Source organism: Scophthalmus maximus, chromosome 13, assembly GCF_022379125.1.
Source record: "Scophthalmus maximus strain ysfricsl-2021 chromosome 13, ASM2237912v1, whole genome shotgun sequence".
Taxonomy (NCBI): domain Eukaryota; kingdom Metazoa; phylum Chordata; class Actinopteri; order Pleuronectiformes; family Scophthalmidae; genus Scophthalmus; species Scophthalmus maximus.
In genome coordinates this window covers 22,577,126-22,601,794 of record NC_061527.1, presented here as the reverse complement: position 1 = coordinate 22,601,794, position 24,669 = coordinate 22,577,126, and the positions used below count along the sequence as shown (strand labels likewise).

Below are 24,669 nucleotides of genomic sequence, written 5' to 3'. Positions count from 1 at the left end.
AGGGATGTTTATGCGGCACTACGGGGCCATCACACTTCATTGTCTTCATTCGTTTATTTCCGATGCTATGAAATTTTGTGTTGGAAGACAGGGCTGAGCTGGTGTGCATCTGTGTATAACCCATTAGCTTTATTGATAGGCTGCGCCACAGGACTCTTCTGGGTTCACTCAGTGACTTTTTGCGCTGAGAAGTCGCCTATTGAATTTGTTGCTGTGGTGCCGGGCTGCCTCGAACGAGGGCATGCACATGCTAATTTCAATGTCGGGCCATAAAAATTGACCGGCGAGATTAGCCGTCCACCAAGCCTTGGGTTCAGTCAAGGTATCTTCAGCTAGCGTTAGCTGGCTCACCATTAGCTAAAAAAAAATTGTACTGTGTCGCTTTGAATTGGGAGTTGGCTCCTTTTAATGGGACAGTTCTTTGATTTCGACGTGGGGTTGTATGAGCTACCTATGCATAGTTCACATGTCACCTCATGGAGATGGTGATCAGAGCTGTCACTCATCTGGCCAACTGACGACGATCCGTCACAACTTTTCTGTTTTTGTTTTTTTTTTTTCAGATCGTCGTCATGTAGCGAAATTCTAGCGAGTCCTACTGTTGCAGAACGGACCACCGAAAAAAAAAGGTATTTTTTGCCAATGATACGCTGATTCTCTGCACCGGCGCGAGTTGGTGTAGTCATACATGGCCGCTTTAAAAAAAAGTGCAAACAAAAACCGTCTGTCCGGCGGCAAACCAAAGCAGTGAAAACCCCCCCCCCCCGTTATTTAGCTTGCAATTGAAGAGATTCTTTTTCTTTAGTTAAGCATTTACAAATCAGGCGCAAAAGACGTTTTCCGGTGTTCCCCCCTGCAGCAGTAGGACTGCTACATCCACTTTCTCCTCCGAACTCTGTACAATGGCAGCGCTGATCACCATCTCCATGAGGTAACATATTAACTATGCATAAGTAACTCATACGACCCCACTTCAAAATCACCGAACTACCCCTTTGAGATTAAGAACCGTAGAAGCCGAACGGCTGACATTGATAATGTAAGCAACACAGCTACAAACTCATTGAATTGACAAGGTGTGTTAGATTTGCAGAAAGTGTGCAAATGATCAAGCATTGGCAATAGTGTGAGCAGTGGTGGGTGTGTGGGTGGGGGAGCAATCAAATTCTGCTTAGGGCCCCAGATAGGCTAGGGCCGCCTCTGCTGTGGACACCGCTGCCTTGTCTGTGCTGGATCTATAATCCCAGCACCTAATCTCCTATTTATTTTTAAAAAATTTTGTTTGGCTTTTGTCTTAACGCGCTGATGCTCAACTTCGCAGCAGCGCCGCGAACGCGCAGCATCCGGGAGGACCGCGCGCGTCCCCGCGTCGGCTGCCTGACGCGGAGAGCGAGGAGGTGGCGGCGAAAAATGATGGCGACCGATGCGGCGGAGGCAGGGAGCCGCACCACCTGCCCCTGCCCCGTCCCCGTCCCCGACACCGGCCTCCGCGCCGTGTCCACCGGAGTCGCGCGGAGACGCCGGGACAGGCAGTGGAGGGCGCGCTTGGTTTACCTGCAGTGCTGTGAGTATCCGCACGCCGCGACGGTCCCAGCGCGCAGCGCCCGGCGCAGGCGACGCGCTCCCGGTCAGAGGGACATTGTGCCGCCTCAACGTTCTCTGACCGACAATATTTTTTTTGGTCAACCACAGAATGAATGAAAACCCACTCAACACCGGCCTGTCAGATTAAACGACACCTCCAGTGAGCGCGTCGACAATCGAGGGGGCGGCGGAGGCGCGCGCTCGGGCAAACGCGGAGGTGACGCAAGTTGCGCGCGTGAAATAAATAAATGAGGATCAGTGCCACATCACAGTGGAGGTGGATGAAGGCCCCTGCCGAGCCCACCACTGACGTCAGCGATTGCAAAACCGAAAATAAAAGTGCGTATTGAACCGTGCATGGCGCACCGTACAGTTCAATATTATATCGAGAACCGTTGCATCTCCAGTAAATACATTAACAGGTAATACTTTATAGTGAAATATCCTGAGAAATATGTAAGAAAAAGCCAAATTTAAATGTATCTCAAATGAAACTATACAGTTAATGGAAATGAACAAGTCAAATTTGATTTTTTAGAAAGACATTAGTCTCCTTTCAGAATATATTGTCAGTGATACGAATGTCTAATGAATAAACAGGGTTTGTTATGCTTCTTTAATCAATCAGACCTAAAGATCAACTATTTTTGGCTGGACAAGCGCTGTTTTGGGACGCAGATTTTGTCAGTCGCTAGTGAAAATGGCTCAGAAGTGACTTTTGATTATCAGGTCGTCTTTGTGAGCCATGTCTCAGTCACAATTTCATACTTGTCCCATTGTCTGACAGCAGAAACAGAAAATCATGCGAATGATAACACCTTTTTATTAAAAAAAAAACAGTATGTGTGAGCACAGAGCGTCGGCTGAGATGCAAAGATAGAAAGGACTGCTGACGACGGCATGAATTGAATGAGCATTTTTTTTATTACTATTTCTATGGTAACTGTAATTTTTTCCCCCATAGACAGTTTCAGAAAGCATGACATTTTGTTGAAGTAAGTGCCCCTTGTTTTTACTTTGTTATTAATAATACCTGCATATTTGCTCATTGAAATCTTCTCTTAACAAGTTAAGATTTCATCAGTGGAAAAGTTTAGGACTGGTCTGCCAGTCGCTTGTTAGAGTGATCTGTTAAATGATGGCCTTATTCCCAAAATGTATAGAAATAACGAAGCTTTGTTGCATCTCCTTATGAATAGCATTGGCTACTGCCTCCAGCTATTTCACCCCGCTGCTTTAATTGTGTCTTCATTTAGAAAATATTGATTCAAGTAAACAGTTAATCAATTAATCAATTAGTAATCGACTACTAAATTAAACGCCAATAATTTAAATAGTCGATTAATCAAAGAGAAAAATTTCAAATTTCTCTGATTTCAGCTTCTTACGTGTGAATATTTTCCTGGTTGAGTTGCTCCTCTATGACAGTGAACGAAATATCTTTGGTGTGTGACCAAAACAAAACATCCTCTTGGGGTTCGGGGAGACACGATCAACATTTTTCACCATTTTATGGACCGAACAACTGATCGATTAATCGACAAAATAATCGACAGATTAATCGATTATGAAAATAATTGTTAGTTGACGCCCTAGATTCAAGTGAAATATTTGAACAAGTATAGCTCCATAGTCTTACAGGTAAGTGAAGTAGTTTGCATACCTGGGGTGACTGTTGGGGTAAAGAGGTAAAAATAATCATGACATGAATTATTAAAGCTCCTTTGTATCTTAACACCTGCTATTAACTCAAACCCATTTACTCCGGGGAAGCTGGTCATTGGGAAGACATTATAATGCCAGAGATGACATGATAATGACTGTCCTGCTGTAAAAAGTGAGGCCATAGTTAATCTGTGAATGCGTCATGTCCGTTTTACTGTTAGGCTGACCTGTAGTGGCTGTAGTGATTATGTCCGGAGCAAACGTGATGCGGTATAAAGAGGCGTCTGCTGCTGTGGGAAGACGGATGGGTGGATTTTCACACAATTTGTTTCCCATGCAAATCCAATAGCCAGCATCGTTTCTTTCATCCATGACAATTTCTCAACCTTACATGTTTAGTATTGTGACCGTGACAATCAAGGGCAGAGGATAGACCGCGATGAAGTATTTATTCTAACTCAAACGACCATTTGTGCCTCAATCCAACCAAACAGATATGGTTTCTAAACCATTCCTAAAATGAATAAGGTGCAGTGTAATAGCTGCTGGTACGCTCCAATAGGTCGCATTAATGTTTCCATGCCAACAAAGGTCCAATTTGTACACCGCTACACTCCTGTGAGTCCCATTTGATGTTAGGGACATCACCCTAACCCTACTTGCGTACTTGTCGATGTTTTCACAGTATAATAAGTAAAGTTCTGAATCTTGAAATTCATGACAGCATGGCTTCTTTAGTCTCAGGGTCCTAGTATTATGCAGGCCGGATCAGTGTCGCACTACATCCCATTTCTCTTGATTTCATCCAAGTTTCATTCACCTGCATCCTTTGCTCTTATCTTAGGAGGGATGCAAAGAAATGAAGTGAAGGGAGATGAATCATGTGTAGCCATTATTTGTTTGACCAAATGTTTTAGGTAAACACTAGGGATGCAACGATACCGTTAGCCCACGGTTCAACACGTACCTCGGTTCGTGGGTCGCGGTTTTGGTTCGGTTTCGGTTCACATTTTGTGTGTAAGGAGAAAAAAAATTGCTATTCATATATTCCAAAATAATATTTTTATTTTCCTTATAAGCTAATGATTTTTTTTTTTTCTACATTCAGACACATTCAATTGAATGTTAGAAGTGTTTTGATTAGGTGACGAAAGCCCGAATCCCCAACTACGGAGTAGGGCTGCAAATCCTTTGCAATAAACGTCCCCACTGCAGTTGTTATTTTTCGGTGTTTTTCTGAACCGGTGGGATAGGATTGTTGATAATGCATCAGCAAGAGATAACTGTTTTTTAACTGGCGGTGTTACCCGCTCAGCCGTCCGGCTTCCAGACACGGATGCTGGGTGGTGGCGCCGCAAATTTGCGCTCATATTTGAGGTGTTACCACTTGCGTAGCTGACACACGTGAGGCAATGTTTGCACACAGTAATTGTCCTGTTGACTTTTTTTGTTCCGTCGTCACTGTAGTCAACGCTGAATCCAAAATGTCCCCACACCAGAGATTTGTAGGAAGACGTTGCTTCTTCAAATTTCGGCTTCTCTCCTCCGCTCGCCATGTTGAAGTGATGTGGGAAATCTGACTCCAATGATTGGATATTTACTCGGCAGGTAGGCGTGTCCCCAACACATTCTGCGTTCAAGTGCTCCTCTAAAGCTCCGACAGAGCCAATTCAGAGAGAAATACGAAGCATGGAAACATTTTTTTGCAAAACCGAAAATAAAAGTGTGTATTAAACCGTGCATGGCGTACCGTACAGTTCAATATTATATCGAGAAACCATTGCACCCCCTAGTTTATAGTGAAATATCCTGAGAAATATGTAAGAAAAAGCCAAATTTAAATGTATCTCAAATGAAACTATACAGTTAATGGAAATGAACAAGTCAAATTTGATTTTTTAGAAAGACATTAGTCTCCTCCCCTTTCAGAATATATTGTCAGTGATACGAATGTCTAATGAATAAACATGGTTTGTTATGCTTCTTTAATCAATCAGACCTAAAGATCAACTATTTTTGGCTGGACAAGCGCTGTTTTGGGACGCAGATTTTGTCAGTCGCTAGTGAAAATGGCTCGGAAGTGACTTTTGATTATCAGGTCGTCTTTGTGAGCCATGTCTCAGTCACAATTTCATACTTGTCCCATTGTCTGACAGCAGAAACAGAAAATCATGGGAATGATAACCCCTTTATATAAAAAAAACCAGTATGTGTGAGCACAGAGCGTCGGCTGAGATGCAAAGATAGAAAGGACTGAACCCAACTGACAATAGATGGAATCCATGTCATTGTCTGGCAATACGGAGTCATACTCTTCAATCTATTGAATCTATTATTTGTCTCTCCGCTTTTGTATGAAACTGCAGTGAATTGATGTTCATACCAGTCCAATCAGATGCAGTTTCCAACACATTTCTAAGAAAAGGGTGTGCCTGTCCAGTCTTTGCTCATAACTCCTCACTTCTCCCTCCCCATTCCCCATTCCTCGCACTGGATTCATTTCAGATCAAGTAGGGACAGAGCAATGAGGAGCAATCAAATAAGAGATTGGGGATGTATCCACTATCATGGCTTTCTGGGACCCTTGAAGTAAACAGAGCCATCATTTATGCAGCTGTTTACATGTGCTATTCCTACTATGGCTAGTCAAAATATATTTTTGTCCTGTAGTTGTAGTTGTTGTGTTATTTTCAGTCTTATTTAACCTGTGGTGAAGGTCTCAAATACTTGTAATTGTGAATGAAGGCTTATCCTGGTTAGGAATGACATTGTGGTTGGATCATTAAATGTCAACATAAGGTGAAGTCCACAGTTTGTTGATATTCAAAGCTGAGGTCATGTCCAAGTCATGGGTCTTGACTAAGCAGTTAGCATTTAGCTGTACTTTGTACAGTTGTCAGCGTCACTGAAGGGCGGTGGCGGGGGCACAGTAGGGAAGTCCTTGTCCGATAATAGTGAAGACAATTCAAATTATGTTACAACACAGCTTTTGTAACTTCTTGTTTGTCGGTCTGTTGGAGTTATACTGCTTGTGGACCCCGGGGCAAAAAAATTTAAAAAATCCATTTATTCTTCCCATATTTGTGCATTTTGTTGATTAACCCATTAAAGGGTCAGTAAGTGATTCAAAAGGAATACATGTTTTGTGAGAATCAGGGAATATTTCCGTGGCCGGGCCAGAACAGTTAAAATCACAACAACAGCAAAGAGAGATTCATGCTTGCTACAAGATCTCTTATTGCCCCTTTAAATGATTTGCCTATACAATACCAGGCAATAGGGAAAAAAAATCACATAGCCCAGAATGACTTCTAGAAATGTCTTGTCTTGTCTAACTACCATCCAAAGATATTCATCATATTATCATAAAAGTCAAAGAAAAGCAGCCAATTCTCACAGAGGATGGACCCAGATTAAATTTGACATTCCAGCTTGAAACGTGACACATCTTTAAAACGTCTGGCTGTAGACAAGCAACTGGTGGCGGGACACATGGCAGGGGAAATAGGGCATTCCACATTTTGTGGCAGCCTTTTTGGATAGATATATAAAAATATTTAGAATTCCTATTATTAAGGTCACTTTGTCCACATTGCAGTCTCGACATTATAATTCTGTCACTGTAACACCAGTTATTGAGTCATTATATTACATGCCCCGGCAGTCATGAGAACACAGACAATATCAAAAAGATTATAATGACATTTCTAATTACTGATGCCATATGTCCCGCAGCCCTGTTTAGAGAGGGTTGGTGGAAGAGCATAGAGGGTTGATGTGAGAATGAAAAATGATCTGGCTGATTTAAAATGACAGCTTATTTCTAGTGATGATGGGAGGTCTGTAGAGTGCAAGTGATGGATTTGAATGCGACAGAAAAGTGACCCGCCTCGTCAATACAACCATCAACATGTAATGACAGAGGGGCTGGTTGATGGTGTGTGTCGTCATCACAGCAAATGGTCTCACAGCTGTGTGTAGGAATATATTTTGTGAAAATGTTGTGTTAACATGAATGCTTTTGTTTGTTTTTTTGCGTGTGGCACGCAAAGCACACAAACTCTGTGGCAGGCAGTACTTCTTAAAAACAGTATGTGAGTGTACTCACATACTGTTCTCCCCCTAACCCCCACCACCACCACCTTTGTCACAGCACCTAGGATTGGTATTTGGGGCCAGAAGAGCAGATTTGGTACTACAGAAACTTCACGCAGTCAATTCAAATTTTCTATTACCAGTACAATCCATGATTTAGGGTTTTTTGGAAGAACCAAGTCAAGTTTGTGTTCCCCCTTCTTGAGGATTGTTCCTAAAATACTTTGATTTGTGGTGGATGCCATCCCTCTCTACAGTCTGTCAGAGTTTAGTGCTCATTTCAGGCTTTCTAAAAGACGAGTGGAGGTGTGTATGGCATGAGCAGGCTACACAACTATAAAAATGTCCCCCTGTTATTAATAACCTGCTCTCTCATCTTTACCGCCCTGTATGTTATAACCACCCTGGTCTGATGTTTCAGAAAATCACAGCATAGCAGAATCCCACAGGCAAACGGTGTCCTGGCCTTTCTGTATACTCTGGCCAACCAGGAGTCCTGTGGTGTTGCAAAGGTTTAATAACATAACTGAAACAGTTTTTCCCTAGTCTACATACACATTACATAACACTTGAGTTGTGGGAAGCCCTACACAGGTCTGATTCAGGATTTCAAAGAGCTGGTTTCCCCAGAACTCTTTCTCTGTGGATAGGTGCCATATGCTTATTGGAAAGCCCCAAGTTGAGAACCCCATCTCTTATCTGGACTGAAAGGTTTTGACAGCCAGAGGCTGTTCTATCATCTCGGTGTGGTGCACCTTGTCAACTGGCATATGCCAGAGCTTTCTGCCGTATATTGGAAGATCCCAGATCCCTCGTCCCAGACGGTATGCACATCATCAGGGACTCTTGTCTACCTGCCATAGCCAGACAAAAAGTCAACAAGAAATTAAATGTTGTACGTGTTGTGAAAATGCATGCATTGATGCAACTTATTGCATTTGTGAAGTTCCAAAGTTCCGCCAGCTCCGATACATACATATGGACAACGTTCAGAACATTGGCTCTGCAGTGTCATTCTGTACATTGTACTACCTTTGTTAGGATCCAAGGGACCATTATAATTGGAGAATGAGATCCTGGCTGAAGGAACCACAACCCCCACGAGTACGAATCCAGTCTTTTTCTCCCCCATGGTTCACTTTTTTGTGAGTTGATGGGAATCCTACCACAGGGTGGTTTGATGGTACCTTAATAAAATGTAAAAGATAACATTGTAGTATTGGAGATATCTAAGGCCTGGGGGATTCGTATTTTAATGCCAGGGCCTCTCAATCATCAAGTCTCCTGCTGTGCCTCTGTGCGGCAGCGCATGGGAACTGGGAGGATGAAACCAGGCCAAATCAGCAGGGGACCTTGGAGTAACAGTGGTCCCTAGAGGTGTAGTCATATTGGCTTAGACTGGGAATAACCATCACTGCCTTTGCAGATAGTTAAAATGCTCAAATACCCCAAGAGAATTACAAAATGATGGCACAGATATTAGTTTTTTGAATATTCTTTTGGGTTGCACATTTTATCAAGCAATTATATTATTTTTTTCCCATGCCCTTTGGCAATTCAGTTGAGGCTCAGTTGCCCTTTGGTGGTTATTATTTTTGTTTTCAAAAGTTATTCTCTCCTTCAACCCCCTTAACCTCTCCAGATTTATGAGGCATGGGCAGCTTGGCAGGCAGATTTTTTTGCTGGAGAGTTTGGACTTCTGCCATTGGTGAGCTAGCCCATTAAAAAAGAAACATTGATTGGGTTTTTTTAAGTTATTTTTTACATGGCTTGTTTAGGAAGATGGAAGTGGAAGAGATTGTGCCCTCTGGCGCACTCCCAATCCCTGAACCTCCAAATATTTGATATCTCTTGCTGTTGAAAGAGGAAAAATATGATTTAATCTCAGAATTTTTTTTTAGCTAGTATCCTTGCAGCCAGTTTAAACAGCATGATCTTAAAGACAATAGTTCATATTAATATCAACACACATTATTATACCTAGTCTGTAAGATTCTACGTTGGTCTTTTACACTTTTAATGTGTAAAATGGACTGTATTTATAAAGTGCTTTTCTAGTCATATCGACCACCAAAAGTGCTTTAAAGGAAAGTCACATCCACCCATTCACACACATTCACACAGCGCTGCTATTCAGTGCTTTTTTTTTCTATCATTCATACACATTCATACACCGTCAGAAGAGTCACCTGAGGCAATTTAGGGTTAAGTGTCTTGCCCAACGACACATTGGCGAGCAGACTGGCAGAAGCTGGGATTGAACCGGCAACCTTGGTGGATGAACGACTCTACCTCCTGAGCCACAGCCCCCCTAAAATGTTCCCTTCTTTCTTTTGCACTTGCTTTACTGACAAGTTGTGTCCTTGTTGTGACAAGTCTTGATGGACTTTTTTAAATTATAAATTATTATTTTACTGTCTACTCAGTGTCTATCAGTGCTGAGCCTTCGTGCAATAACTCTTGATAGAATAATAAACTCCTAAACTAAACTATTTTCTCAGATTTCTTCCTAGAAATGAAAACAAAAGTATGAAACAAAAAACAGCTGCCAGAAAGAAGAGATCAAATAAATGACATACCCTTTGGGAGAGATAACTGTATGAGATTATGGATCGGGAGTAAGAACGCACCACAGTTCATTCATCAGTGAAGCCTTAAGCCAATTAGAGAAAAGTTCTGTACTCAGAACAACCAGAGGTAGTTTCCTAGTTAATGCAGCCAGAGGAGAGCAAAAATCCAAAAATATCACCAGCAATATAGGTTAGTTAAGTAATGATTGCCAAATTGATTGGTCATACCATAGACTTAAAAGATGGACAATGTGTTTACACTTCCTTCTGTTGTACAAAAATGAGGCTAAAACATCCTGGACACGGTAGTTGCCATCTTGCACTTGTGACGTAATTTGGAACCTGAGTCTGCGGAGTAGTGATGGTGGTGTGGTCCTACCGATAAACAAGCTTGACCAATCACAAGTCAGTCTCAGCTGTAAGTCATGATGTCTCACCCCGGTTTGATTGCATCAAATAACAAATTAAAACCAAACTAATCTGAAAATTTAAACTTGAACACACATCAGTGTCTCATCCAGGAGGTGTGGTTAGTGACCTATACCCTAGCCAGCCACCAGGGGCCATCAAGACGATTTGGCTTCACTTTTGCAGAGCTGTAATGCCGTCCATCTTTATATCCCGTTTTGGTCTACAAAGTCATGGAGATAACATATGCATGTTTCTAGATATTCTGTCAAACTGCGTCCAAGCCAGGATTTATATTTCCTCTGATCATGATGTCACTGTAGCCTGAATGTATCTCACAGTTTGACGGCACCGTTTTTTTTCACATTCCCTCACAAAGAGGTTGAAGATATTCCAAAAGTTGTCTAGGTCACTAAAACTGTCCTTTCAATCATAAAGTCTAGTGGTCAGTTTAGTTTATTGTTCCTGTATCATCATGTAAGTGGAGTTAATGGTATTGATGAGGTACTGAGCCTGTGCATGGCAGATGGTAACGACTTCGTTCATCTTGCCTTTTGATATGTCTGTTTGTGGTGATATCTGCAGCTGAAGGGGATTTTTATTAAGGTATATGGCGAGCTGGAGTGGGTGAATCTGAGTACAGTTAGTGAGGACGTTTGTTGTGTGGGGATGGAATGATCCCAGAAATGACGTGTGCAGTCTTGAGAATTGTGTTTCATTTAACAACTGTTGGTAAATTGAAAAAGCAGATGGAGGGGTAGAAGAGACAGGTTACAGTGAAAGCTCAGCAGAGATATCACGCCTGTTGGCTTGTTTCTTTCTTTTTTTTTCAACACAGTAGATTCTTCCACTTTAGAGCTGCCTGTAACTGCTTCTCTGAACTGTCCATGACCTTGAAATTGAAGATGTCAATCAAAATATTTTGTAATTTCGCCATAGAGTGGACTTTATGGTTTTTTTACACAGTCTCAACAAAAGTTGATTTGTTTCTATAAGGCATAGTAAAACAAAAAATGAGTGTCCTGTAGATAGTTTTTTCACACCGGCAGAAAGACAAATAGTTATCAGGACTATAATATTTAAATAAACAGACATATTTCATCTTGAAAAATCCTTTGTCGGTTTAGAGCATACATATCTGATATTGGACATACTGTGATGTGATTTTTAAAGATATTTTCTTCAATTACCCAGAGGAGTAATAGTTTCAATTTTCTTTCTTTTCCACAGCTATTTGTGGAATGTGTTTGGCCATATTTTTTTGGACTTCATGGGTACTTCAAATGATCTGAAATCTATTTGTTTTCCCAGATTTCCTGACCATTGCAACGATATTAGGAACTGGAATCTTAGGTGAGTACTTCCTTGTATCTTCTGACTAAGGATGTAGAAGTTAACTGACAGAACATCACACTTAGACTTGAAACTGTGGTGGATTTAGAGAATTTGTTGAATGGCTAATAGGTTACATATTGATTCAATGCTCACCCTCTTGGCAAAGGGTTTGAAAAATTCAAATTTGGGGAGGATTTACTGTATATTTGCATCAGATAACAAATTGGGTTGGATATACCTGACAAACAGTTTTATTGTTAACATTCACTTGATGGCAATTGATCAGTTAGAATTCACAAACAGTAACTATTCAAATTTATAAGGAAACCTATCTGATGACCAAATTCTTTAGTTAGCGGCACTCGGCACAAGTTTGTTCCGAGGTGCTCTTTGGATGGGAAGCATGTAGACAGAGATCTATCTATCTTATCCTTTTATACAAAAAAATGCTATTATTATCATGACATGGTCATATTAAACCCAAACTATGACACGTGTTGGCATGAAGCCTTCTTCAGGGGGCAGAAGGAGAAGATGGCTTTACGTCGAAATGTTTTTACAATATTTTCTATAACTGATGACCAGTTTGATTGAGGGAACTATGTTGAGATTGGATTTATGATATTTGGGAACACACTGTTGACAAGAGACACACAAAAGTGAATGTAGAGATCACACCACACCCATCAACATCTTTCTCTTGGTCTCCAGAAGTCCTTTTTCAAAAGGCTACTGTACTGAATTGCAATGACATACTTAGGTGTGTATAGTTTGACTCACCCAATACGGTGGAAAAAATTGGTGAGATATATTTTTCTTTCTACAAGACTTTTTTTTGTAATATCAGTTCATTTGGAACACAATTAAAGCTCTATCCGTGTCTTAGCTTTCATTGGCAGAGCAAATTTAACTGTGGTTTTATGAAGTGTAGTTAACACCATAGAGATTTTTGTAGAGGTGGAAATTACACGGGACATTACATTTAACTACTTTGTTTTCAGCAGGGTCTTCATGTAGTGCCACAAAGGTGCAGCCCTTCCAAGTTAATACTTGTTCAATCACTTAAATCTCATATTGAAATCAGCACTAACCATTAAATTTTATGGTAAGTTTGAGCCAGAGCGGAAGGGGGTGTCTGGGAGAGAGGAATACGAGCAGAGACAGTGATAGACAGGCAGGTAGAAGCACTGACAAAAAGGCACACATTGCTCTCGCATGTCTTCAAATCTATGTATTCACAAATTGTTCTACGCTATATCAATTTCTAGGTCTTCCAGTAACGATAGCCCATGCTGGACTGCTGCCTTTCCTCGTCTCCTTTCTTGTTGGCTTTTTTGTCCAGGTGAGTAATACATTCCCCTAATGGACTCTTGGTCTGTTGAAGTTTAGGGTTAGCACAAAGAAACGAATGAGAATAATTCTTTCGGCGGACCGACTCAAACTCTTTTGTCATATCTGCTCTACAGTTCCTTCCATACAACCTATTAATACAACCTGATCACTGAAAAACAGATTTAGATAACAGTTTCAGCCGGAGCCCTTTAATTTATAGCCTACTACAAAGCCAGTTTTATAGATCACTGCGACTCTGCCATTAACAAACACTACACTTAGGAGCCAGAAAATTCCAGACAGGGAATATTTGGTGTCAGGAGGAGGCTTTGTCAAGACCAAGACCTAACCTTCTTTAAAAAAACTGTAAACCAAGGAAAGGCCTTACTGCCTTCACACCCAAGACGTGCAGTGTGAGGAAACCATTCGGAGACATTGTTATACTTTGGCCAAAGCTCCAACTCTCTTGTATATAAAAGTGGGCGTGACCTGATGTTTACCCTAACACTAACCCAATACTACATTATTTTTGATCCAATCTATTGCCAAAACCTTAGCAAGTTCTGGATGGCACACATTGTCCTTGTGGTATCACACCTAAATCAGGAGGATGTTTTTCTATCACTGTCATACATCTGCTTAAATGTCCATGTGATAAACTTTACATAGGGCAAAACGACGCACACTCTCAAACAGCCCGTCAGTGAATACAAAAGCTCGATTAGACATAAACATTCAAATTATCCCGTTTGTCACTAAGAATAATAGATATTCACTTTCAATCTCTCCTCTCGTGTCAGGGCAGGGAACACACTTTATCTTCCCAGACGATGGGACATGAATTAGAGATTATGTCAGAGAAAGTAATGCTGGATTCTTAAGGCGACATTGCCATTCATCCATGCACTTTATTTGAGGCCGGTCTGCGAGGTGGGTCTGTTGATCTTGGAGATCTTTCATGGTGTAATGAAACATATATTTTACACCAGGACTCTTTTAAGTTATTGTCTTTGCCTTTATTCTGCCACACTCACTTGTTTTCCTGTTATCGCTTGAAGAATGCCCCTTACCGAAGGCCTGCCTCCGTAAATGAATGATGGTCTCTGCTCTCATCCATCGCTAAGCTGTTTCTTTGCGAGTCGGCAGTCTTTTGTCATGCACGTATATTCGTGAAAAAGCTGATTAGAAGCATGATAGAGAGAAGGTTGTGTTCTCAAGGTGAAACCTACCAGAGGAAAATCACATGTCCCTCATACATTACCCCAGGGATGGTAACCAGGATACTTGTTTACATGACATTCAAAAAAGAGGGCTTGTTGTTATCTGGTTTTCGATATTGTACATAAATGCACCGCTTCAGTTACAGTTATTTTTAATTGCGTGAAGTGGCGACAAACATGTTTTCCATTCTCTGTTATGCAGGCCTTGCTTATCTACCTGTTTGTGGAACTTCTCCAGAAATGTCAGGTGGTGCAGCTGGACTCTCTAAAGGTAAGCAGCCGACCAAACGCTGGGCCTGCCTTTTACTTTTTCGTCTCCACTTAGAGCAGACTTTGACACCCAACTATGAAAAAGGTAGAAGCTACTTGAGTTCGCCCGGGGGGACCGAAGACAAACACAAGACACGATTGGAGCTCAATTAAGGAAAGGATAAGTGGATGGACATTTAATGGAGAGCAGTAAATTATTCACGATCAAACTAGAAAATGCAATACCTTTTCTTCTAACTTGTTTTTCACCTTTTGACAGAACAGAATGGAAGCCTGTATAAAGTACTGTACTGTAATTATAAACAAATGTGTGCTATACTCAGACTTCAGAATAACAGCCTCTTGTTTTGGCAAACGGGAAGACGTGACTGTCAGAATTAACTTTACCAGGTCCCAGAGCCTAATTTTCCCACATGGAATGCTGTTATTTTTAGATGTTATTAGTTACTGGACTGATTTTGTTTCACCTGATTTTTTTATCCCTGACTTATTATGCTGGGAACGAAGTGTGTGACAGACTGATCGCTATGATCAGTTTGTCACAAGCAGAACGCCATAAAAGTTATTTTAGTTTTTAATTTGTTTAACGAAACTTCACAACTGTGTTCATCAGGTAAAGAAGTGGGCCTTTTTTGATATTTTTTATGAATTTTTTATTTGTGTGAATGCTGAACACCAAACCATGGCACTGAGTTGGACACCGCCAGATTGAGAGTAGTCAAAAAAACTGCACAAATATTTGAAGCGAAGCTATGCCTTTGATATTTAGGATTTTTTTGAAATTTTTGAAATGTCTACATTTATGATTTGTGTGCGTGCATACTCTATGTTTTAAACATTCTGCTGTTATTTATCAATGAGGAAAATATTATCACTTCAAGGAACTGTGATACCACCAAATGATCTGCTCCTTCATGTCTTGCGGTTGCCAGGGGAATATGTCATCTCATGATGACTTAAGCTAATCATGGTACTGTGTCAAACACATAGAAATAGTAATTTCATTATTGTGTAATTGTGATTTGACACAGACAATAGGGCACATTAATTTCAAGCTCTAACTCTAATCTTGCTGCGTTGATCTTAGACGGATGCTGCAGAGTGCATTGTGATGGATCAGGTGATCGCGGAGGATCCAGCTCTTACAGAGGATGAGGATGAAGATGAGGGTGAAAATGCAGAAGCAGGTAGGGGACCTTTAAACCTCTCATCTGCGAGGGGCCGACACACACTCAAGACACTTCCTAATCCTTTTAGGCCCTAGTGTAATTTCAGCATGAGAGACAGTGAGTTATAGCAGCAAATGAATGTCTCATAAACAGCTACAATAACAATAATATAATGACATCACACCCGCAGTGTACTGTAACAGCTTTTATGCACGGATACCACTGATAACTCCCTGGTACCGGTCGGATATATACAAGACAAATGAGACAGCAGTAAAAACAAGACATGCCCATTGTCTCTTTTTTTACACTCATCCACCCTACCTGAACTGCCTGTCCTGCAGTTCCCAGACCGGCCCATCTGAAAACTGATGCCTGATTGGTCGACTGTTTGGTAGTGATACAGGATGGTGGGGTCACATGCTGACCCTGCACTCACATGCAGACAACAGCAGTTCACTGAGTCATGGGTAGGCCCTATCGCAGTAACCACTTTGAGTTGGGCAATATATTGTCCCGGAAATGATTGTGATAAATTAAATTATTGTCATTTTAGAGAAAATCTTTGCTACTGAATCATGTGAACTTGAAGTAAAGCCCTATTGGTCGTTGCACCTGTGAGTCACCGCACTGTTATCCTACAAAATAGGCAGTTGGTTTTTTCTCAGGTCGGGATTGGCTAAAAACCCATGAAAACTTAGTACACCAATATATTTTCAATGTCCCGTTTTGGACATATTCTTGCGCACACTCTTGACAAAACTCTGAATGAAGTGGTGAGTTCACAGTAACGGTAAGCAGACCGGAAACAGACGAGCAGCAATTATTTTGAAACGTAAGTACGTCACGAAGCCTAGTGCATGTCGTGTATTTGTGTTGCTGCTGAGAGAAATGTTTTCCTAACAAGTGATTCTCGAACTGGTGGTCCCAACCCCCACGGGGCTTGCAAGATCATTTCTGGGGGTCGGCCAGATGGTTGTGGAGAAAAAAAACCCCTGATATAATATATTCAAAATAAAACTGACAGAGGAGACTAGGAATTGTTTTTACATAAAATTTGCTTTACCTTATTGGTTCGACCCAACAGCCTGATTATTCTCGTGGCTCACGGCTTGAAAAGTTAGAGAACCACTGGCCTGAATGTACGTCTTCAAGCAGATACAGGAGGACAGAAGCAGCACGAATTGGATTTTGAATGCCGCTTTTGAATTATTATTATTATTATTATTATTTTTACGAGAGGAGATTGGGCTCTGTCTTATCCATGAATATGAACAGAAACCCAGTATTAAACGGGCCCCGGGGCTAAATTATGAAAGACCATAGTAATATAATAATATCATATAACTTAACTTATATACTTTATATTAGTTATTTGTTCAAAATAGTGGTGTTCAGTGTTCAACAATGTACTGAGTAGAGTACGGGAAATAAAACATTTGTCCATTCTTTTCTCATTTTATTTTTTTTCTCCTAAAAAGGAAACAACAAGAACCAGTAAGAGCACGCGTGCCTCACCTCCGCTGCTTCAACTCAATCGTAGGGGAAACAATGCACACTGTATTGAATGGCATCGCAAACTGCTGCACAGGGACAAGGCTGATTTGAAATATATTGATCTGTCAACTGGAATCTTTGAAACACTGATTGCATACTGAGATCTTAATCAAATCGGTCTCTGTGGGCGAGATACGTGAACCTACCGGAGTGAATATAGAAACATCTAGAGTACTGAAGAAGATAGCAAGTCGCCATGTTGCGAGTATATTACCATATTTTGGTCAGAGGCAAAAGAGAGCTTGTCTGTCTGTCTAATTCCTGTGAACATTATATCTTCATATCATTATCTTCATATTTGGTACAAATGTTCACTTGGACTCAGGCATTAACTGATTACATTTTAGTCTTCAAAGGTCAAAGGTCACCCTGACCTCACATTCAGACATGTTTTTGCCATAACTCAAGAACTGATATGCTAATTATGACAACATTTCTAACAAATGTCTAAATAGTATAAAATGATTAAGTGATTCCTTTCCTGATTCCTGATACCACACAGAAAAGGCCCCCGAGGGTATCAAATCCCGAACCCTCTCGCTGTGAGGCGACGACGCTGGCCACTGTGCTGCCTCGTGATATCTCGGTGTCCTGCAGACATTCTAAGACCCTAGAAAAACGGCCAATATTCAACTGCGCAACTCAGGAACAGAAGGGGGAGATTGTGACCTCATTTCCTGCAACTTGACTGATTGGCTGAGACGGGCAACTGCGAGGTGGTACTTCGGGTTTTCAGTCAGTGTTAAGCTTCTCTCACTCAAACATAATACTTCATGCACAAACGTTTTACCTTGCAGTGGATCAGAGGCAATAATCCCTCGTTTTTCCTTGTATGATTTGAATGTGAAACAACTGCCGACAGTTACATTAATAGCGAATGAAAACATCATACACTGTGTCAAAGCAACTGGACTTCAACGGTGAATGAAAAGAGTGCAGCAGATTGGTAAGAATAAGTAGAGTCTAAGGTTGTATATATGGAAATAATGCTTTGTAAATGTATTAGTAAAGAGTGTAATTCCACAACCTCTTTATTTATTTTTTTGCCCTGCCTTTTTGTAGCAACTGGTTTTATTTGTCTGCGACAGCCATTATTTTTAGAATTGAAAATGTCACTCCCAAATAGTATTGCATTTGTGACAATACAAGTCCATAATTATCACGCATTAAGTTTTTAAACACCAAAACTCTTTGAATGGAGAACTGAAATCCGACAGGCATTGGACCAGTGGCTCCTCAATTCTGGCTGCATTGCACTGTCACCAAAGGCACACATTAACTGCGTGTACATGGGACAATATTCCAACTGTTGACCTCATTCCGAATATCACATTGTGTCGGTTATAATGTTTACACAAGTAGCTAATGTAATGTTTCCATCCACCTTCCCGTTCACTACTGAGCTCAGTCCGATTGTGACGTCAAGCAGATGGTAACTGCAGTGCATGTCGATGTCGCAAAATGCTGCGATAAAATCCAATAAGACGTTATAATGCGATTAAGACATATGCATGTCTACATAATGTGACTTAGATTGGAATATTCCACACGTTTTAACCCGATTACTGCTAATTCCCAGTATGACCTTATTCAGGATAAGGTCATCAGAAAATCGCTACTTTACAAGGCAGTGTCTCATTCAGACTGTTTCCTTTAATCGGGTTAATATTGGAATAATATACAAAGAAGCCTTCCTTTCAACATTGAATGACTACCAGCTTGTGCCGAAGCAAAATGTCCAATGGATGATTGGATGGAGTAATCTCTCCCTGCTCCCTTCTGTCTATGTTTGTCGTCGCCATTACAAGGGGTCACGGGGTTCAAAATCTATACACATGGTTTTTTTTTACACTTTCAGACCCTCAGGGATATCAGACAATGCACAGAAAACCATTCAGCCTGCGGATTAGTGGTGAGGCTGACTGCAAGCTAATCCTGTTATTTGCTAATAAAACGGCAAGATCTCTCATTACATGGATAACCGTACAGTACGTGCCCATATGCAGCATAACTACTTATTTTCTCAGGTTTCACACAATAGAGAACAAACAGTCAGTGACATTAACAGACCCCCCCCCCCCCATTTATATTGAGGATTATGACTGAAGCATATGAGTGATCCCTCCAGCTGGGACTGATGGTAGTAGATCGGAGGTAATTGCTTGATAGGTTGTTTTTGGTTTTTTTGAAAGGAAGGCAGAATTACACAGACCAGGCGATGACACTGTTAATAAAAAGGTTGAAGTACTTAATCAGGATGTAACACCGGGTGTCACCCTCATCGTGCAGTTAATGGTGTGTTCACACTTTATTGCACGAAGACGCCCTGGCAAGGAAGTGGACTATTCCACATATTCCCCTAACAAAACATACTGTAAATTCTCCAGGCTGTGTGTGCGTCAGAGGATACCTGCTGCCTACTCTCTAAACCCAACGTTGATCCTTTTTCCCTGTGACAAGATCGTTTTTGAAACTTTTGTATTTTTTAGAAACTTGGTTCGGTGTGCTTGAGAGTAGCCTATAGTGAAATGAAGCAATTTATGCTGAAACCTTCACAAAGGGTTTACCCCACGATTTAAGAACTGCTTCATAATTATATGCACCGGTGGGTTCTTAGTCCTTTTGCTTATGAGCTGCTTGGATAACCCACTGACAGGAAAAATCATATTGTATAAATAAGGGCTAATTTGTTGTCTATATAACTTGCCATATTTCATTTTCAGTAATCAACAAAATAGTATTTTATAATCCAGTATTTAATAATAAGGGGTTTGCTGTTCATGCTTTACATGCAGTTTCTTGACAGCACATCTGTAGCGTTTTTTTCTCAAGTAAATTTTTTTGGGGGATGCAGGACGTTTACTTAGAGAATTATTACAAAGTGATACTGATCATATTTTACTGATGTCAAAGATCAGAATACTTCTTCCACTGCTGTGTTGACAGATTCAGTATTATGGTTTGGAACGGAATCATTTTAGGCTCTACGTTTTATCCACAGGCCTTTTTATTAAAACAAAGTGAGAAACAAAGTTAACAAAGTGAAAAAGCATCATGTGAAATATATATTAAGTCTTTGTTCGCCTGTGCTCCCTCTCGTAACAAAACCAAAACATTTATCTAATCGAATGAGACAAAAACAACTCTCAACCATAAAAGCTGCATGTGCATGCTGCGCGCTTGCTGGTGTACAGCACCGGCACCTCTTTTTTTAAAATTTAAACTCGAGCCCTGGCACAGATGGTGATGTAGGTGTGTCTGTGGCAGCGCCCTGCTCTTATGTAACGGACGCTGCATCGCTATTAATTTAACATGCTCATTTTGACTCTCACATTTAATAATGTATACTCTGCCAGGACCACTTACATCAAAGTTATTACGCCATAAACAGGCAGTACAATTATGATAGGCTGTATGGCTCGCCTCTGGAAGGTTCCACCTATCCTGTCAGCATGGATGGGAGCTCTTTTAAAAAAAGTTTATTGTCAAAGTACAAAGTACAAGGCAGACAGTCAACTACAAACAGAAGATAAGAAGATCAAATTAAATGAACGAAATTTCAGATTATAACAAATAATAACAGGTCATACTTTTTAATCCAGGGTCATAGAATATACTTATTCAAAGTCTGGGCTCATATATGGGAGCTCAAACCAACAGTTCATATCATGACGCCATCGTGACTTCATTGGTGATTGGTTTATCTAAATAAGGTGAAGCCCATGTCTCTAATCTTATTGATCGCAAAAGTTAAAGCTACAGTGTGTAATATTTAAAAGAACTTAAGAAATTGAATATATTGTCCATAACTATGTGTTCTAATATGTATAATCACCTGCAACAATTAACCCATGTTTTTTCGTCAACTTTGAATGAGTTAAATATAGTTAGTCTACATGCTTGCGACGTTGTGTTGAATACGTTGCATAAAAACGGTCCAGAATGCGTCACATTCTCGTAGATTTTTTCAGCGCTGACGGAAACCGGAGATGGAATCGGCGGTGCGCCACCATATAGTGTCCCCGTGGGGTGCTGAGATGATTTCAGTTCACAACTCTACCACCAGATGCCGCCAGAAAATTACAAAAATTAAACACTGGAGTTTGAATGCATTATTCGACTATTTGACATAATTTTCTGACTTCATAGTGACATCATGATAATGTCATCCCTACCATATCATTATAAATGATTAGTCTATCTATATAAGTTAAGTTATAGGTCTTGCCTATAGAATGCAGAGGTACTTTGTAAAATGCAGTTTTTAACTGTTCGTGACATTTTCTGACTTCTTTGTGACTCCATCATTGTGTCACTTGACATGTGATATCATTCGATAGGGAGCCATTTTCTCATCAATGTCATTTAAATTGTCTCTCTATCTTGAAAAGGTTTTTTTCTGACCATATTTCCGTTGACCTTGACCTTTAATCTTTGACCGATCACCTGGTGGAGATTCCCTCCCGAGTAATATTCTCACCACGTTCTGTGAAAATCCACCCATGCAATGATGAATTATTCTGTACATACACACCTGTCTCCTGAAAACACTGAAAGAAACAACTCATGATATACGTTCCCCGAGGATCTCGAGATAAATCGGAAGGCATTACAAAAAAAAAAAAAAAAAAGACAAAATCTGACGGGTCATAAACTTTTCGTTTTGTTTTATTTTCGTCAGTGAAATATCCCTAAAGATCCTTCGAATAAAACAATATAGACAAGACAATCTTCTCTTAAATATCATCAGTGACAGCCGTAACCTGCTACCAGGAGCCACAAATCATCTGTATGAAGCAGCACTTTAAGTTTGAAGACTTGTATCTAATGATTCATGTCCCTGACTTTTTCAGATACAGGTCTGTTGAGGCCGGATGCGGTTGCCCTGCACAACCTGGAGGACGGGCTGCAGCCCAACCTTCATCTGCTCGGCCACCTCTTCCTCTCACGGCCCATGAGCCACGCCTTCAACTGCGTCCTCCTCTTCCAGTTGTAAGTTACCATGGCGACAAGCTTTTCACTCTTACAATATTTACCAGTCGTACATTCAATAGCACTGAGTGTGGGGGGAGTGAGTGTGGTGCTTGGTGTTTCTGTCTGTCCTCTGTCCTCCTTTCTATCCTCTGTCCTCCTGTCAATCCTTTATCATCCTGTCTGTCTGCTGTCCTCCTTTCTATCATCCGTCCTCCTGTCTGTCCTCTGTCCTCCTTTCTATCCTCTGTCCTCCTTTCTATCATCCGTCCTCCTGTCTGTCCTCTGTCCTCCTTTCTATCCTCCGTTGTCCTTTCTATACTCCGTCCCCCTGTCTGTCCTCTATCCTCCTGTCAATCATTTATCATCATGTCTTTCCTCTGTCTTCCTGCCAATCATTTATAATCCTGTCTATCCCCTGTCCTCCTGTCAATCATTTATCATCCTGTCTATCCTCTGTCCTCCTGTCTAGGGCTGCAACTAACGATGATTTTTCATTCGCGATTAATCTGTCGATTATTTTTCTGATTAATCGATGAGTTGTTTGGTCCATTTAATGTCTTAAAATGGTGAAAATTGTAGATTTTGTCTCCCAAAACCCCGACATGATGTTTTGTTTTGTCCACACACCAATGATATTCAGTTTACTGTCATAGAGGAGCAAAGAAACCGGAAAATATTCATACTTAAGAAGCTGAAATCAGAAGATTTAGCCTTTTTTTTTAACCGATTAATGGATTATAAATATAGTTGGCGCTTAATTTAGTAGTAGATTACTAATCGATTAATCGATCAACTGTTGCAGCCTACTGTCTACTCTCTGTCCTCCTGTCAATCCTTTATCATCCTGTCTGTCCTCTGTCCTCCTGTCAATCGTGTGTCATCCTGCCTAGCCTCTGCCATCCTGTCTGCCGTCTGTCCTCCTGTCTGTCCTCTGTCCCCCTGTCAATCATTTATCCTCCTGTGTATCCTCTCACTTCCTCCCTCTGCTGTGATTCACTGTCTGCAGGTAGCGCTGTTGGGGGTGGGGGCCTCTGTACTCTTGTCTGCCCTCTGTTCCCCTCACACCAGATAGGTTTATCAGAGTTCACCAGATTCATGTCAAACTCAGTCTACTGACAGACAGCTTTCGTATTAGCTTCTCCCTAACAATTCACTATCAGCTGGACCACTGTGCTCTGGTTGTGGTGGTTTGATAAAGTTCTTAATTGGCCTTTTACTTTTTACTGCACAAAACCAACAGGCGCAGTAGTTGTCACTTCACCAGGTTCACGGATTCCACTGCAGCTCTGTAAACAAGGCTTCTAATTAAAATATGGCCAATTATACATATCAAACACGGGGAATCCGAAATGAAGGCCATTACAAGGCCGCCCCAAATAAAGTCCTGTCACCCTCTGCAGATATGGCAAATAAAGGCCATGATCAAACAAGGGCCTTTCAAGATACTAATTATGACATACGTAATATTTGTGACAAATGAGCAAATGTGAAATATACAGAAAAATTGGAGACAATCCTTCAAAAGGCTTTTCCAGCAGCACAGTTACTCTCAGCTGAGAGAGGCGCGGCAGACCCGTGTAAAAACTGTCCTTGAGGTTCAAACTTTATATCTTTGGCTCCTGCTGCACCGTCCCGAGATACTGAGAGTTACAAGCTTGAGCCAAATACGGATAAAATACGATCAGTCCTGCAGCATCCGCTGTCCGCAGACTTTTTAAAGTGACCAGCCTGCTTCCAGTCACTGTTTCCGGGCCATAATTTAAATTGTGACAGAGAGCAAATGAAACTGCGCCTTGAGGTTCTGAATGGAGAGACCACTGTGGCTGATTTATGTAGAAATGTTTTTGCTTTATGTATGTATGTATAGATGTATTTAAGACCACACAATGTAGTTGCTGCTGAGAGACAAATTTTTAAATTATAAACACGGTGTAGTTTAAGACACACAAACAACATGTGTCCTGCTTTTAAAGTTATGTTGGATTTTCCTAATGGAGAACTTCATTTTGTTTCTGCTTCTTATCAATTTCTCCAGTGGCTCCCTACGAGTGGTCTTTCTGCACCTCTCAGAAAAAGTAACGGTGTGGAAATGTCATTTTATGGGCTCATATTTATTGTTTATTTGAGAAAAAACACTGGCGCATCATCCAGAAACATGGCTTCACCTGGGGTTAGGACTGAGTGTTGCCGCTGGGGACATTGTCTTGTCCGCCATGCTATATGCCGTTGTTCAGTGGTACACTCGTGTAGCATAAATCATTATGGCATCGTATTGTTTTTGTGTAATGTCGGAAACACTGTCAGGATTGTGTGTTGAGTTGTGTGAGTTGTGTCCTTATGGGCACAGCAGAGGGGGATGGGGCCTTTAGCGTCGCTGTTGGAAGGTCTTGTTATCAGTGTGCGAGCAGCTTAGTAACACCTGAACAATCGATAGTTCCTTCATTGTGCTCAAGGAGGCTTAGTGGTTGATCAATGCCAAGGCATGACACA

The 24,669-nt window shown here is 41.0% G+C and overlaps 1 protein-coding gene across 5 annotated transcripts in view; it reads left to right on the top strand.

Moving 5' to 3' along the window:
- The first annotated feature begins 1,272 nt into the window (after positions 1–1,272).
- Positions 1,273–24,669, top strand: part of si:ch211-51h4.2 — a 74,665-nt gene continuing 51,268 nt past the window's right edge. Inside the window, exons 1-6 of one of the 5 annotated variants that reach the window (XM_035647080.2) lie at positions 1,273–1,564; positions 11,634–11,675; positions 12,926–12,999; positions 14,412–14,480; positions 15,567–15,666; positions 22,059–22,197. In XM_035647080.2, coding sequence (XP_035502973.1) covers positions 1,306–1,564; positions 11,634–11,675; positions 12,926–12,999; positions 14,412–14,480; positions 15,567–15,666; positions 22,059–22,197 — 683 coding nt within the window. In that variant the 5' untranslated portion in view covers positions 1,273–1,305. The remainder of the gene's footprint in view (positions 1,565–11,633; positions 11,676–12,925; positions 13,000–14,411; positions 14,481–15,566; positions 15,667–22,058; positions 22,198–24,669) is intronic. The other 4 variants (XM_035647079.2, XM_035647078.2, XM_035647076.2 and 1 more) reach the window with 4 other exon arrangements.